Source organism: Sus scrofa, chromosome 1 (genome assembly GCF_000003025.6).
Source record: "Sus scrofa isolate TJ Tabasco breed Duroc chromosome 1, Sscrofa11.1, whole genome shotgun sequence".
In the NCBI taxonomy this organism is placed as follows: Eukaryota; Metazoa; Chordata; class Mammalia; order Artiodactyla; family Suidae; genus Sus; species Sus scrofa.
Window position 1 is genome coordinate 251,332,389 of NC_010443.5, and position 16,114 is coordinate 251,348,502.

Consider the following 16,114-nt stretch of genomic DNA (forward strand, 5'->3'; position numbering starts at 1 on the left):
TCTCTTTGATGGTGACACGAAGTGTCCAGAACTTGTCCGCATGGAAACTACAGATGGGGCTGTCACTGGGGGCTGCTCCAAGAAGCATGGCGTGGGCTGATTAGCAGACATTAGGTGCAGGGTTCTCTTGCAGGGATTCTTTTTGGTTGTTTGTCCCTGGAACATGACCCAAGTGGGAGTTCTTTCTTAGTGGCTCAACAAGATGGGGAAATTGAGCGGAAAACGCTTGGATAATAAGCACAAAGACCTTTGGTATTTTAGCGTGCTTTTCAGACAAAAAAAGATGCTAATTTTGGTCAGCAGCATCTCCATGCCTGGCAGGAAGATGGTGTGGCCCATGAACTTTGGGGAAATTGACTTGCACTTTTCAAGTCTCAAGATATGTGGATGTTCCCAGTAGGAGTCAGGGGAATGGGTTTGACCTATGTGGACCTCTGATTCCAGGGTCAGATTTGATTTATGAAGCTTTCAGAGCCTCCCAAGTCTGACAGGTAATAGACAGAGTTATGACAGTCACCATTTTTGTATCGAGTAGTAGCTGGAAGACATGGTTCAACTATGGGTTCCTTGCTAGGCTTAGGTTCCTTTGTGAACATTGCCTTCCCTCACTATCCCTCTCCATCCACTCAGGACCCTCCTCTGCCCTCAACAACAACTCTTCCCTCTGCACATACAGTCTGTAATCATCTGGTCACCTACTCTGTCGCTCTTAACTCTAAAAAGTCTCCTGAATTTGATATTTCCTTTTTCCTCCCCAAACAACTGCCTTAGTTTTGGTAAACCCATCATTGTTGTTCACCTTGGGTTACCTGCCTCCATCTTTCCAACCCATGTTTATACAACACTGTCAAAAGCATTTTCTAAAACCCATAATTTGTCATGGCAGAATCTTTTTATTACTCTTCTATTTTGACTCTCTACAGCAATTCATGAAGTCATAACACAAGGGCTTTCTCCATTTGGGCTCAGCTTTCTTTTCAAGAGAAATTTTTTGCACTTCCATTGTGTACATTGTCAGTTAGCCCCCACAGAGTACTTGATATTCTATGACTGCCCCGTGCAATTTCTCAACAAATTTATAACCTCTCCTTCTCCAGAGATGCTCTTTTTAGGGTTCTATGCCTGGTGATCCTCTTAGCGCAGAGTCAGCAAACTACACCCCGTAGACCAAATCCAGCTCTCCACATGGTCTTGTAAATAAAGTTTTATTGGAAAGTATTTGCACATTCATTTGTGTATTTCCATTGCCTGTTTTTGCGCTGCAACAACAATGATGAATATATATGACAGAAACCATATGGTCTGCAGACTTGAAAATACTATCTTGTCCTTTACAGAAAAGTTCGCTGACTCCTGCACTCAGTTATCAAGGCCCAGATCAAAGAACTTCGGAATTCACTCAAGACTTAAAATTTAAATCACTTTAAAAAACCCACATTTGCTTATGATTTATTTTTTATTGTTTCAATACATTTTTTTAGCTGAGACACTGTGTGTAGTTAAATTTAGCTTTTGTGTATCTGAAAATGTCTTGAATTCTTCCCCACTGGGCATAGTGGCTTAGCCAGCTACTTTTCATTCCACCTTCCAACAGAGCCTGGAAAAGGGAAAGGGGAGGAATTCCTGTCGTGGCTCAGTGGTAACAAACCCGATTAGTATCCATGAGGATGCAGGTTAGATCCCTGGCTTTGCTCAGTGGGTTAAGGATCGGCATTGCCCTGAGCTATGGTGTAGGCTGCAGATGGGCTAAGATCCCACGTTGCTGTGGCTGTGGTGTAGGCTCACAACTCCAACTCCAATTTGATCCCTAGCCTGGGAACAAACTTCCATATGCGTGGGTGTGGCCCTAAAAAAAAATGACCAAAAAAAAAGGGAAAAGGGGAAGATTTCTCTGATTTCCTTGCAGTTAGAGTTCTGGATGCAAATTGGTTTCACCTATTAGATGCTTGCAGGTGAGACTTGGAGGGCAGAGAGGAGACAGAGCTACTTTATTTTTATCTTTGGAGACTCCTTCTAGGAAGCAAGACTGTAGGTGTTGGAAGGTAATTTTACCGGAGGCAGATGCCGGTGCCACACTCAGGGATCCAGGTCCTGGCACCAGCTTCCTGGTCTTTCATCTTCCAGATTCTAGTTCTAACTCCTGGACTGCTTCAAAAAATTATGATTCTGTGCAAAAGCTTTTAAGTTTAATTAGATACCATTTGTTTATTTTTGTCTTTATTTCCATTAGTCGAGGAGATGAATCTAAAAAGATATTCCTGTGATTTATGTCCAAGAGTGTTTTGCCTATGTTTTCTTCTGGGGGTTTTATAGTGTCTGATCATACATTTAGGTCTTTAATCCATTTTGAATTCATTTATATATATGGTGTTAAAGAATGTTCTAATTTTATTTTTTTTACATATGCCTGTCTAGTTTTTCCCAGCACTACTTATTGAAGAAATTATCTTTTTTCCATTGTACATTCTTGCTTCCTTTGTCATACATTAATTGACCATAGTTGCATGGGTTCATTTCTGGGATTTCTATCCTGTTCCATTGTTGTTTCATATTCCTGTTTTTGTGCCAGTATTACACTCTTTTGATTAGCTTTGTAGTACAGTGTGAAGTCAGGAAGCCTGATTCTTCCAGCTCCATTTTCTTTCTCAAGATTGCCTTGGCTCTTCAGGGTCTTTTGTGTTTCCACACCAATTAAAAATTTTTTTGTTCTAGTTCTATGAAAAATGCCATTGGAAATTTGATGTGGATTGAATTGAATCTACAAATTGTTTTGGTTAGTATAGTCATTTTAAAACAATTTATGGTTAATAAAGGGGAAAGGTTGAGGAGGGATGAATTAGGAGGTTGGGATTAACACATACACACTACCGTACATAAATTATCAACAAGCACCTGCTATATAACACAGGAAACTGTACTCAGTATTTTCTAACAATTTCCAAGGGAAAAGAATCTGAAAAAGAATATATATATATGTGTGTGTGTGTGTATGTGTGTGTATATATATTCTGAATCACTGTGCTATATGCGTGAAACAAACATTGTCAATCAACTATACTTCAACAAAATTTAAAAAATTTAAAATAAGCAGAGTTCCTGTCATGGCTCAGTGGTTAGTGAACCTGACTAGCATCCATGAGGATGCTGGTTCGATCCCTGGCCTCACTCAGTGTGTTAAGGATCTGGCATTGCCATGAGCTGTGGTGTAGGTCATAGACATGGTTCGGATCCCGCATGGCTGTGGCTCTGGCATAGGCTGGCGGCTATAGTTTCCACTGGACCCCTGTCCTTGAAACCTCCATATGCTGTGGGTGCAGCCCTAAAAAAGACCAAAAAAAGACCCCAAAATTATAAATAAATAAAATGAAGAAGTAGGCACAAATGGGAAAAACCAAACAAAACTATGATTTCATCATGACTCATAAGGGCCAAACTTTTATGACTTACAGGAAAAAATATTTGGGCACTTTAATTCCTTCTAAAACTGTGAAATAGATGCTGATGATACTTACATGAAAAAGAGGATAAATCCTTTTGCAAGGACCACACCATGTTGCTGAAAATTCAACTACCACAAGTTTGTTTCCGGCACTTCTCAAAAAGGTTTTTAGTTCATCCTGAGATGAGAACATAAATGAGGAAATGTGCACAATCACTGACTCTCATAAAGTCTTGCAGAGAATAAAATGACAGCTTATATAGGGTGCCCCACTCTATTGTTCTCCAGGAGTCCTATCTTTTCCTAAATGTTCCTGAGGGCTGGTGTGTGTGTGTGTGTGTGTGTGTGTGTGTGTGTGTGTGTGTGTGTGTGTGTGTGTGTAAAAAGATTAGCATCCAAATGGGTTGGTAATGGTGGTTGGTAATGGTGGGCCTCCCCTGGGGACAGACTGAGACTGGCCAGTGAGAGATGAAGGGTGGAGGCTGGTGGTGAATGGGTATTCAAGGTGGAATCTATATTTGATTTTTTAAACAAGGACCCAAACATACATTAACAGACAAGTTTAAAAGGAGAACCAATTTAACACCTTGAATCATTTCTTTCTTTGGTTTGGTTTGGTTTGTGTGGGGGGGGGGCTTACCATTATTAAAGCTATACTTAAAACCATACATTTAAGGATAAAAAAATGCTTCTTGGTGAATGTCTTAAGTGATTTGTCTATTGACTCACAATCATCTAGTTAGTTGATAGAAAATGATCTGTATATCATTCTGTAGATCACTTCCTGGGACCTCAGGTCACTGTATCTACACCTGATGGCCTTATGAATAATGTCCTAAGCTACTTATTTCATGTATGGCTTGTCTTTCCAAAAAGTCCCTATAGAACTCAATTCCTATTCGCTCCTGTGCTTTCATGACCCCTAACTGGCAAATGTAAGTGCTCATGGAGCTGCTGAATGAATAATCTGCTAATATACAGTGTTCTATTCAAGATTTGTATTTTCCTTTTCTCACTGGAATTGCAATAATCGTACCTAATTTACTCTGTTCCTGGTATTTTCTTCCTTAATCTTTACAACCACCCTATGGAGTGGGTATTGTTAGAACTATCCCCATTTTACAGATGAAAAAACTAATGTTTATTAACTTGCATGGTCAATCAGCTGGTGAGGGGTGTGGCTAGGATAACTAACTTAGAAAGCATGACTCTGGAGTCCATTTCCTTTACTACTACACAAAATCATCTCCTGAGTTCTTTATACAAGGATCACTCTCCCTTTCTCTTGCTCAAATGCCATCATGAGCTCATCTCTGGACTATTAATTAAGATGGAGGGATGGGGAGTTCTCACTGTGGCTCAGTGGGTTAAGAACCTGACATAGGGAGTTCCTGTTGTGGCACAGCAGAAACGAATCTGACTAGGAACCATGAGTTTGCAGGTTAGATCCCTGGCCTTGATCAGTGGGTTAAGGATCCGGCGTTGCTGTGAGCTGTGGTGTAGGTTGTAGACATGGCTCGGATCTGGTGTTGCTGTGGCTCTGGCGTAGGCCAGTGGCTACAGCTCTGATTAGACCCCTAGCCTGGGAACTTCCATATGCTGCGGCTGCATCCCAAAAAAGACCAAAAAAAAAAAAAAAAAAAAAAAAGGAAAAAAAAGAACCTGACATAGTGTCCATGAAGATGCAGTTCGATCCTTGGCCTCATTCAGTGGTTTAAGGGATCCAGCGTTGCTGGAAGCTGTGTGGCATAGGTCACAGATGTGGCTCAGATTTGGTCTTGCTGTGGCTGTAGTGTAGGCTGGAAGCTGCAGCTCTGAGTTGATGCCTGGTCTGGGAACTTCCATATGCTTCAGATGTGGCCATAAAAAGAAAAAAAAGATGGAAGGAAGGATTGCTAATTGAGTTAAGTCAATCCAGGGCCTATCACTGGAAATACAGATGGGGTTTATTCCATATAGATGGGCTACACTTTTTTTTTCTGCTTTTTAGGGCCCAACCTAAGGCATATGATGGTTACCAGGTGAGGGGTCAAATTGGAGTTACAGATGCCGGCCTACACCACAGTCACAACAATGCAGGATCCCAGCCGCATTTGTGACCTACACCACCGATCATGACAGCACCAGATCCTTAACCCACTGAGAGAGGCCAGAGATTGAACCTGCAACCACATGGCTCCTAGTTGAATTTGTTTCCACTGTGCCATGATGGGAACTCTAAGGTGGCCTACATTTTATAACAGGGGAGTCTTGACAATTACATTGCCATTTGGTTTACTTTAAAGAGGCGAAACTGGAGTTTCTGTCATGGAGCAGCAGAAACAAATCTGACTAGCATCCATGAAGATGCAGGCTCCATCCTTGCTCAGTGGGTTAAGGAACCGGTGTTGCCATGAACTGTAGTGAAGTTTGCAGACATGGCTCAGATCTCACATTGCTGTGGCTGTGGTGTAGGCCGGCCCCTACAGCTCTGATTTGACCCCTAGCCTGGGAACATCCATATGCCATGGGTGTGGCCCTAAAAAGACAAAAAAATAAATAAAAAAAATAAAAAGAAATAAAGAGGTGAAACTGATGACTCAAAGAAGACACTGTCTTCCTTTACCAATATTTCTCTAAGAAAGGGGTAATTAACTTCTCAGAGACCATGCCAAGCCTCCTTTTCTCACTTGCTTCTGAAGTTATAAGGTAGATACCATCTTTACAACTCCTCACTTCCCAGTAGGTGTTAGGTGTAAACTGGCCTAGTTGGTCCCACAAATTTGACTTGGCTAAGTTCTCTGAGGGGGGTATTGTCATGGTATGCGTAGCATCCCACATGTACCTACTGAGGCCTGCTCTATACCAGACAGTGGACACACTTCTAGGATATAGCTGTGGATGAAAAGATAAAACATTCCATCTCCTGCTTTCATGGAGCCTCCATTTAGGGGGAAGCCAACAGTAAGACTAGAAAGTAATATGTATAGTAAATTAGTGATCATTGCTAATAAAGAGAAAAGGAAAAAAGTAAAGCAGAAAATAAGAATGGGGGCTAGATTACAATTGATATGTAATCTTGATATGACATTGATATGACATTTGAATAAAGACAAAAAGGAAACAGACGACAATAGACCCTCAGGATAGGTCTCTTCTCTGAGGAGAAGAAGGCTTTTCAGAGGATGAGTGAGACCCCAACTCATTCTATGAGATTCCCAGACCCCCCCATAAATAAATAAATAGATAAATAAATAAATGAGACAGAGTGAGAGAGAGAGCAATCAAGAGAGAATTACCAAAATCATTATCAAGTGTGTGCTATTTTATCAAAGTTAGGAACTCATTCTATGAGATTCCCAGACCCTCCCAATAAATAAATAAATAAATAAATAAATAAGAGAGACAGAGTGAGAGAGAGAGCAATCAAGAGAGAATTACCGAAATCATTATCAAGTGTGTGCTATTTTATCAAAGTTAGGAACTCATTCTATGAGATTCCCAGACCCTCCCAATAAATAAATAAATAAATAAATAAATAAGAGAGACAGAGTGAGAGAGAGAGCAATCAAGAGAGAATTACCGAAATCATTATCAAGTGTGTGCTATTTTATCAAAGTTAGGTTGTAATGCCTTCTGTCAATCTGGTCAATATCATATTTGTGACTTTATATATAGGAAAATTTGGGGAAAGTGTCAAAAGTCTAAGTCTGAGGGTGCTGGTGGAGGGAAGTCCCTGGCCCATGTGTCCCCCTACCTTCTAGCTCCTGGCCCTCCTGTAATGACATTGGTATCAGAATGTCTGGATGATAATGGCTGCTCTAATCCTAAATAATGTAGGTCTCTAATTTTTAGAGGGAATTTTCTTCCTTATAAATAGTTATCCCTGGCTCATATACATAATTAGATTTGCTGTGAAGTATCACTGGATGATAGATAGAAAGTGGCTTTATGAAATACCACCTAAGGAATTGTTAATGCCCCGGGCCCATGCATATCTGAGAGTTCTGGTCTCTTTCCCAGGATAAGAGAAATGCATGGACTATTATACTTCCATAAAATTTCCAGGTACAACAAAGGTGAAATTCGTGGGATCAGGTACTGGATGGGATGTATTAGGAGCCAGCCTGGATCTAGCTAGAGTCAAAGCCAGAAGTGAGAGTCAGGAAGGCACAAAACTCTTTTGCATCACTTTTTTCTCTTGGATCCTCTCTAGAGAGTGCCTTCCCTGAGGAAACAACATCAAGGGAGTTCCCTACGTGGCTCAGCTATAACGAGCCCTACGAGTATCCATGAGGACTTGGGTTCAATCCCTGGCCTCACTCAGTGGGTTTAGGATCCAGTGTTGCCATGAGCTGTGGTGTCACAGATAAGTCTCGGATCCCATATTGCCGTGGCTGTGGTGTAGGCCAGCAGCTAGAGCTCTGATGTGACCCCCTAACCTGGGAAATTTCATATGCTTCGAGTGAGGCCCGGGAAAAAAAAAAAAAAAAAAGCTAGAAAGAACCAACACCAAGAGCAAGCATTAAAAAGAAAAAAAAAAAAAAAATCTCCCCTTGCTACAAAGTAAATGGAGGAAGTAATACTTAAAGTTGGAGTTCCCGTCATGGTGCAGTGGTTAACGAATCTGACTAGGAACCATGAGGTTGAGGGTTCAGTCCCTGCCCTTGCTCAGTGGGTTAACGATCTGGCGTTGCCGTGAGCTGTGGCGTAGGTTGCAGACTCGCTCGGATCCCGAGTTGCTGTGGCTCTGGCGTAGGCCAGTGGCTACAGCTCCGATTCAACCCCTAAACTGGGAACCTCCATATGCCATGGGAGCGGCCCAAAGAAATAGCAAAGACAAAAACAAAAAAAAAATACTTAAAGTTTATCAACTCTGTCCTCAAGATGATCTCTTTTGAAATATTCCTTGGAGCCAAATGAATACTTGCCATGTCTCTGATATTCTGCACCATGATTTACACCTGGGAATCTCTGATGATACTTTCTTGTTGATTCAGTTGGCTCACAGTAGCTGTCTCATTAATTATAGGATCCCAGCTGGAATATAAGGGTATCTTCTCTATGACATCATTGAACATGACATCCTAGAACCTGGAATTTTGGCAGACTCGGAGCTAATTTCATTTTTTTCTGCTATGACTAGTTAGTGTGTGGTCAGCCAAGAACTAGCCAACTGATAGCCTTGTGTACAGAATCAATAAAGTGTCTGTCTCTTTTCAACCTTCTACTACCTATTTTCATGTGCCCTTCCCTTTCCCAGCCACTGCCACCCCTGAATGAGAAATAAACATGGTGATATTAAATATATGAAAGCTATTTTCATTTAGGATTCCAATGGGATTATTTTGTAGTTGACAAAGATACTAAAGTTGGAGTTCCCATTGTGGCGCAGCAGAAATGAATCCTACTGGTATCCATGAAGATGCAGGTTTGATCCCTGGTCTCACTTAGTGGGTCAGGGATTTGGTGTTACTGTGAGCTGTGGTGTAGGGGGTGGATGTGGCTTGGATCTTGCATTGCTCTGGCTGTGGCATAGGCCAGCAGCTACAGCTCTGATTGACCCCTAGCCGCCTGGGAACTTCCATATGCCGCAGGTGGGGTCCTAAAAGGAAAAAAAAAAAAAAAATACTGACGCCTTCTTCCCATACTAATGTTTCTTGTAAATTTGGTTTTATGAATCAGAGTTCCCCTAAACTTTGTTGTTTTGTTCTAATTACTGAGGAGGTAATGAAGCTTCACTTTTATAGACCGGACCAGGTGTTGGCATACTTTTTGTCAAGAACCAGATAATATTCGGGGCTTTATGGACCACACACTGTCTTTGATTAATATTGTTTGGTTTTACAATCTTTTAAAAATGTAAACATTTTGAGCTGCTGGGATGTGCAAAAATAGCAGCAGCTTGCCAAGGCCTGTACATGATGATTCATCATTTTTCAGAATTTAATGTCAGAAAACACCCCAAATATAGCACTGACCAATGTTCCTCAAATCTTCTTCAGAGCAAAATAACAACCACCACAAAGTGAGAAGTAGAATTCTATAGTAAAAACCAGAAAAATCCTCCTTTCTGGTTTTTCCATTCCTCTATTCAGGTATCTCAGGAATGAGTCATCTAACTTTCTTTTTTGTATGCCTTTTATGTAGATGAGGAACTATGAATATTTCTTGTATAGCCTTGATCAGATTTTTTTCTTTTTCTTTTTGGCCTTGCCTGCAGCATGTGGAAGTTCCCCCAGTCCAGGGATTGAATCTGTGCCACAGCAATGACTTGAACCACTACAGTGATAATGCCAGATTCTTAACCTGCTGTGCCACAGTGGGAACTCTGGTCATGGTTTTTTTTTTGTTTTTTGTTTTTTGTTTGTCTTTTTGCCATTTCTTGGGCCACTCCCGCAGCATATGGAGGTTCCCAGTTTAGGGGTCGAAATGGAGCCACAGCAACACGGGATCCGAGCCGCGTCTGTGACCTACACCACAGCTCATGGCAACGCCAGATCGTTAACCCACTTAGCAAGGGCAGGGATCCAACCTGCAACCTCATGGTTCCTAGTCGGATTCGTTAACCACTGCGCCATGACGGGAACTCCCTGGTCATGTCTTTTACAGCAGATATTTGTCAGTTGCTTCCCAGCACCTGTTTCTTCTACTTTCTACTGAAAAATCCCACTGATTTTTCTGTGGGCAAATTTATCCCTTCTCTGTTTTATAGCAGCTATGCAATTTGTATGGGATTAATCTAACCCTAAATCCAGGGTTTGACCCTGATTTTTTTTTTTTTTTGGCCATGCACATGGCATTTGGAAGTTCCTAGGCCAGGGATTGAACCTATGCCACGGTAGTGACCTGAACCAGAGCAGTGACAATGCTGGATCCTTAACCTGCTGAGCCAAAAGGGAACACCTCAACTCTGATTACCTTTTCTTTTCTTTTTTTTTTTTAGGACCACATCTGCAGCATATGGAGGTTCCCAGGCTAAGGGCTGAATTGGAGCTGCAGCTACTGGCCTACCCCACAGCCACAGCAATATGGGATCAGAGCTGCGTGTTCAACCTACACCACAGCTCATGGCAACACTGGATGCTTAACCCTGCAACCTAATGGTTCCTAGTCTGATTCATTTCTCTTGCACCATGATTGGAACTCCTGATTATTTTAATCTAACCCACAATCCTATCTTTAGGCCAAGGGTTAATAAAAGAGAACCAGAAAGCAAGAGAAAGCAATTCCTAGCACTTGTGACAGTTACTGAAATTTCCTTGTTCTTTTATCTGGATGTACACAAGACACTGGCTGGCAGCTATATAAAACACACAGGAACCCAGTCTTTATTTAAGGCCAATGGCTCTGAAGGTAGTGAGATAACAGAGATAAAACCTGGATTTTTTGGCTTCTTGATCCATTGGGTGAAATGTTGCTGCAAGTGTAATCTACATCTGGAATTTTCATTACAGTTGAAATTGAATTAAGTTGGAGTTTCTGCCACTTACCTGGAAAACACTTAGAAACAGTATTATAAAAATCTCTCCATTTGGGTCAAACTGCAAGAACTATGACTCAACATCATTACTGTTTAAAAATTCCTCACACAAGGTACACAATATAAAAGCAAAATCTAACTTAAGGGTGGAGGAATCTAATTTCTGGCCTCCAATATGTCCAGACCCAAAATATTCATTAATTCTCTGAAATAACAATTGACCAACCGGCATTCTAAGTTTCTTCTGAGCCTCCTCTTATCAAGGGAGAACGTGGAAGGAAAGTAAGCTCTAGACACAGACAAATGTTATTTTTTCCACTTCAAAGTATATGAGGCACTAAACTTGCATTAGACAACTTGGTTTCAAGCCTGAGTGCCACTATTGCGAGTGCTCAAGCAAATGATTGCTTATCTGAGCTTCTATTTCCTCATCTGTGAAAAGGAGATCTCACCTCCTAGGGATATAAAGGCAAGAAAAAGGTGAGATAAAGGCCAAAAAAAAAAAAAAAAGTCTAGTGACATGTATACAGTACCAAGCTCATTTTCTTACCTCTCAGAGAACAGAAAGCAAACAGAAGTCAATGTTCTCCCTTCTAGCTGGAAGAACTCTAAAAAGGAGAGGCAACACAGCTTATAACCTAATGTCCCCAAGCCTTTGACAGCCCAAGATGATGGCCATACTATGGGATTGGCCAACATTTATAAGTGAGAATATTTTAGGAATAAACAAAGCCTCTTACTCATCTTGCAAAGATTCATAAGATCTGGCAACACTGGGCCTTTTGCCCTGTGTTGCATGATAACTGTCAGGAGGACAGCAGTGGCTGTCCTTCTGAAGGAGGTGTGCTCTTTCTAGATGAGCCCTGTCCCTGCCATCTTGTATTGCTTGGAGAACTCTAGATAGAGTGGCCAGATGCCTTTTTTTTTTTTTCTCGTATTTTTAGGGCAACATCTGGCATATGTAAGTTCCCAGGCTGGGGTCGAACACGGGCTCTGAGACACATCTGTAACTTACACCACAGGGCACAGCAACTCCAGATACTTAACCCACTGAGCAAGGCCAAGGACTTAACCCACATCCTCATAGATACTGTCAGATTCATTACCACTGAGCCACAATGGAACTCCTGCAAGATGACATTTTTGTTGTGGGTCTGTGGCTATTTGTCTATGTAATTACCTACAATAGTAAGTATCTGAAGTGTTTCTAATGTCTCAGTCCATTGTCTGTTTTATTCTTTTTTCTTTGTGCTTGGGGTGCTCTGCTTATTGATATTACTTGCCTGGCTTCTATCATCATTTGAGTTCAAGATTCCCAATTTTGATGCTTCTACCATCATAGCCAGGAATTTTTATTCACGGTTATACACTGAAGATCCTATCATCACCTCACCTTCTTTCTTTTTCATTCTCAAAGGGAAGATAGATATTTCTAACATACTGAATCTCTTCCAAGCCCCCAGTTGAGAACCACTGTTTGAAAGTGTGGGCTCTGTTCTTGGCATCGCTTTCTTTTATGTTATTTTGCAAATACCCTGTTAGTTAAGGTGATTGTGTCCACGCTACAGGTGAGATTATCAAGGTGCAGAAAGCTTAGACAACTTATCCTAGCCACAATTAATATAGGATTTAAGTCTGGGTCACCCATCAGATAGTAAGGAACACAGGGTCAGCTATAATCTGCAGGTCCCTTGGAAACCTACCTAGCCCTGGATGAATTCCCTCTTTTCTGCACCAAGAAGACATCTACTATGTATACCATGCTTCTGCTTATAGAATTACCTCCTCTTGAACTTCTCTCCACTGCATTTGGAAAGGAGATGGTACAGAATTAACTCTCAGGCACAGCTACTAAACCAACAAACACCTGCCATGTCCCTGGGTTCCCGGAAGTGGCACAAGTCTGGACCAAGACTTCTGCCTTTGAGCGCTAGGGCTGGTAGACTTTTCCACAGAATTCACCACAAAGCAGCTTATCCAGTCCAAGCAGCTTATCCAGTACAAGCTAATGGATCACAGAGGTCTGTTTATTCTCAACTAGAATTAAGCACAATTAAAATCCAGGAAATGACTGAATCCATAAGAATGGACATCTTTTTTTTTTTTTAAATGTTTTGCAGAGAAATTTTTTTGTTGGTAAGCAGGGCCAATTTCTAGTCCTGGGGAAAAAAAAAAAGCTCCTGGTCAAGTATTTTCTAGAAAAAAGCACTCCAGCCTTTCCCTTTGCACTTGACTGCCTTCTTTGTTTCCTGGACATGCACCCACGTGTATTTTCCTAGACTCATTTCTGACCTCATTGTTAGAATCATGAAACTCCCAGACAGTCTGGGTGGAGTTCCTTTTTGAGGAGTCAGGGTTGCATTAAAAAAAAAAAAAAAACTTATCCAGGGATGGAATCCCGAGAGTGGTTTGGGAATATGAAATCTTGAAAACCCGACTAGAAAAAAACAGAGAGTGGGAAGAAAAGAAGTAAAGAGAGAAGGGAGAAAAGAAGGCTGGTGAGAGGAAAAGAGGGAGAGGAAGAGCACAAGAGGGCAAAGTGAAAAAAATTCAGGAAAAATAAAAAATAAGAATGAAGAGATGAACCACTCCCATACATTACTTGTCATCCACCTGAGAACTTAGACACACCAAAGTGGGAAGGACCACCGGAGCAGATAGAGGACTAACTGATATAAAATTCAGATCATGGAGTTCCCATTGTTACTCAGCAGTAGTGAACCCAACTAGTGTCCATGAGGATGTGGGTTCAATCCTTGACCCTGCTCAGTGGGTTAAAGGATCTGGCTGTGAGATGTGGTGTAGGTCGCAGATGCAGCTCAAATCCCATGTTGCTGTGGCTGTGGTATAGGCTGGCAGCTACAGCTCCAATTCATCCCCTAGCCTGGGAACTTCCACATGCTGCAGATGTGGCCCTAAAAAGAAAAAAACAAACAAAACTCAGATCATTATTAGCCTTATCCTAAGGGGGGAAAAAAGCCAGTTCATTCTCTCTTATCAAAGTCTCCAGTAATATCTTCCCCTTTCTATCAGTTTAGCCTTTAGTGGAGTGGTGAGAAGGAGGAACCCAAGGCTATGTTAAGAGAGAAAGATGGAAGGGCTGTTTTAAAGTGCTCTTCAGCCAAGGTATAGAATTGGTGCTGATAGGGATGGAGTAAGGTAGTTACACAGGTGGTCGCAGAAGTCCCAGTAGGGGACCATGGATAGAGAGGGGAATGTAGGGAATTTTGGAAGATCCCTGTAAGTTACGATCACTCAAGAAAGCTATCAGAATGTCCTGGAATGAAGCAGGCTTGCTTAACTATAAAACCATAGTGACTGAGATATGCCTCAGGTCACTAAGTCAAAGATAAAAGGAGGCCTGCATTCAAGTTCAGCAAGATGATGATCCTTAGGACAAAGGAGAGGAATTTAAGGGAAAGATGACATCCAAAGTAGGAGACCCTCGTTATACAGAAACCTGAGATGATTCCACATCTTTTAGCAGATGTTAAACACCCTTCTGCTGATTTGAACGAGCACTGTGATGGTCCTAGTTTGGTCACAGGATCAAATACTCTCTTACCTGATATGAAGGAGGAGCTAATGATGGAAGCCTGACATCTACTCGAAGAATGAGGAAGAAGTTGGTCTTTCTCCTCCCCCATGTTCCTTGGACTATAAAAATATAGCCCACCTATCCTCAGGGCAGGGCCTTCTTGCCTGCCTGCTTGTATTCCTCACAAGCAACCTATCTTAATATATCTATTTCTTGCCTATCACTTTGTCTCTCACCTGAATCCTCAGTAAGCCCAGACACCAAGTGAGTGATTCTAATTAAAAAAAAAAAAAAAAGGCTTCAAATCCTAATCTGGGTTTAGGTTGGGTCAGAAGTGGTTCCATTTCAGAGCTGCTAAAGAGTCTTATTGTTCACAGACTAACAGTATCAGCATCACCACCTGGGAATTGCTGTAAAAAAAGAAAGAAGCTACAGAAACAACAACAAAGAATAATAAGTGACAGAAGGAGGATAGTGTACAGAGAAGATAGAGGATTTATGAGCGGAACTTTTCATTGTGTGGATGTGAAGTATGAGTTTGCTCTAAGACCTCAGTACTCAAGATCATACAGACCATGGCAGCACCTGGGAGCTGATAGACAAGCAGAACTTCAGGGCCTCCATCCCAGATGCACTGAATAAGATTCTGTATTAGAAGACTCCCCAGATGAATCTTAGGCACACTGGTCTTTGAGAAGCATTGCCCTAGAGATCCATTTCTATCAGGGAGCTGTCTGTGGAATAGAGGACCCCAGAGTATTAGCATCAGCGATGCCTGGGAATTGTGAGAAATGCAGATTCTCAGGACCCACCCTGGATCAGCTGAATCAGAATCCCTGAGGGTGGGGCCCAGATGTCTGTTTGCACTAGCTGCCAGGTGATTCTGCTGGGTGCTTAAGATGGAGAACCCCTAGGCAATTCTTTTTTCTGTTTTTGATAACAAATGATCATGTTGGTCTATCATGTCTCCAACACCATAATGATGCAAGAGTATCACTTAAAATATCTTGCACCCTGAGTGACTTGGGCCAATCCAAACAGACAAGAGCTGTGCATCAGCTCAACTGGGTGCTCTGTAGGTATTAACCCTTTCAGTTGCTGGATTGGGGGAGATCCAGGGTGTCCAAGGGAAGGGACTTGGATAGCCTCAGCAAGGTGGGCCCTGGAAGCAGAGGCTACCTCTTAGCCACTATACATTCCAATAATTTAACAACCGGTTCATCCGGCCATTCCTGCACATACCAGCTAAAGATCAGCCTTTTGATATTGCTGAAAAATTCAACACTCATTCTCCCTGGACATCAAGGGCAATGGTAACGTTCAGAAGTGAGTTGTTTACCAGGGAAAATGTTAATTCAAAACAAACAAGCGCAGGAATTCCCGTTTCTGCTCGGTGGTAACGAACTCGACTAGTATCCATGAGGATGAGGATTCGATCCCTGGTTTCACTCAGTGGGTTAAGGATCCTGCATTGCTGTGGCTGGCTGTGGCTGTGGCTGGCAGCTGCAGCTCTGATTCAGCCCCTAGCCTGGGAAGTTACATATGCCATAAGTGCAGCCATAAAAAGCAAAAAATAAATAAATGAACAAGCACATTTGCTTGGAGTTTCAGCATTGAGATGGGAATGTAATCTTCAGGGATCCATTTATTTGTAGGAAGCAAATCCCTGTTAGGT

The 16,114-nt window shown here is 41.8% G+C and overlaps 1 protein-coding gene across 1 annotated transcript in view; it reads right to left on the reverse strand.

The window, feature by feature from the left end:
* The window catches only part of TXNDC8 (thioredoxin domain containing 8 (spermatozoa)), a 28,642-nt gene extending 20,269 nt beyond the window's left edge, over positions 1 to 8,373 (reverse strand). Inside the window, 2 exon segments of the mRNA NM_001195372.1 lie at positions 3,513 to 3,617; positions 8,350 to 8,373. Coding sequence (NP_001182301.1) covers positions 3,513 to 3,617; positions 8,350 to 8,373 — 129 coding nt within the window.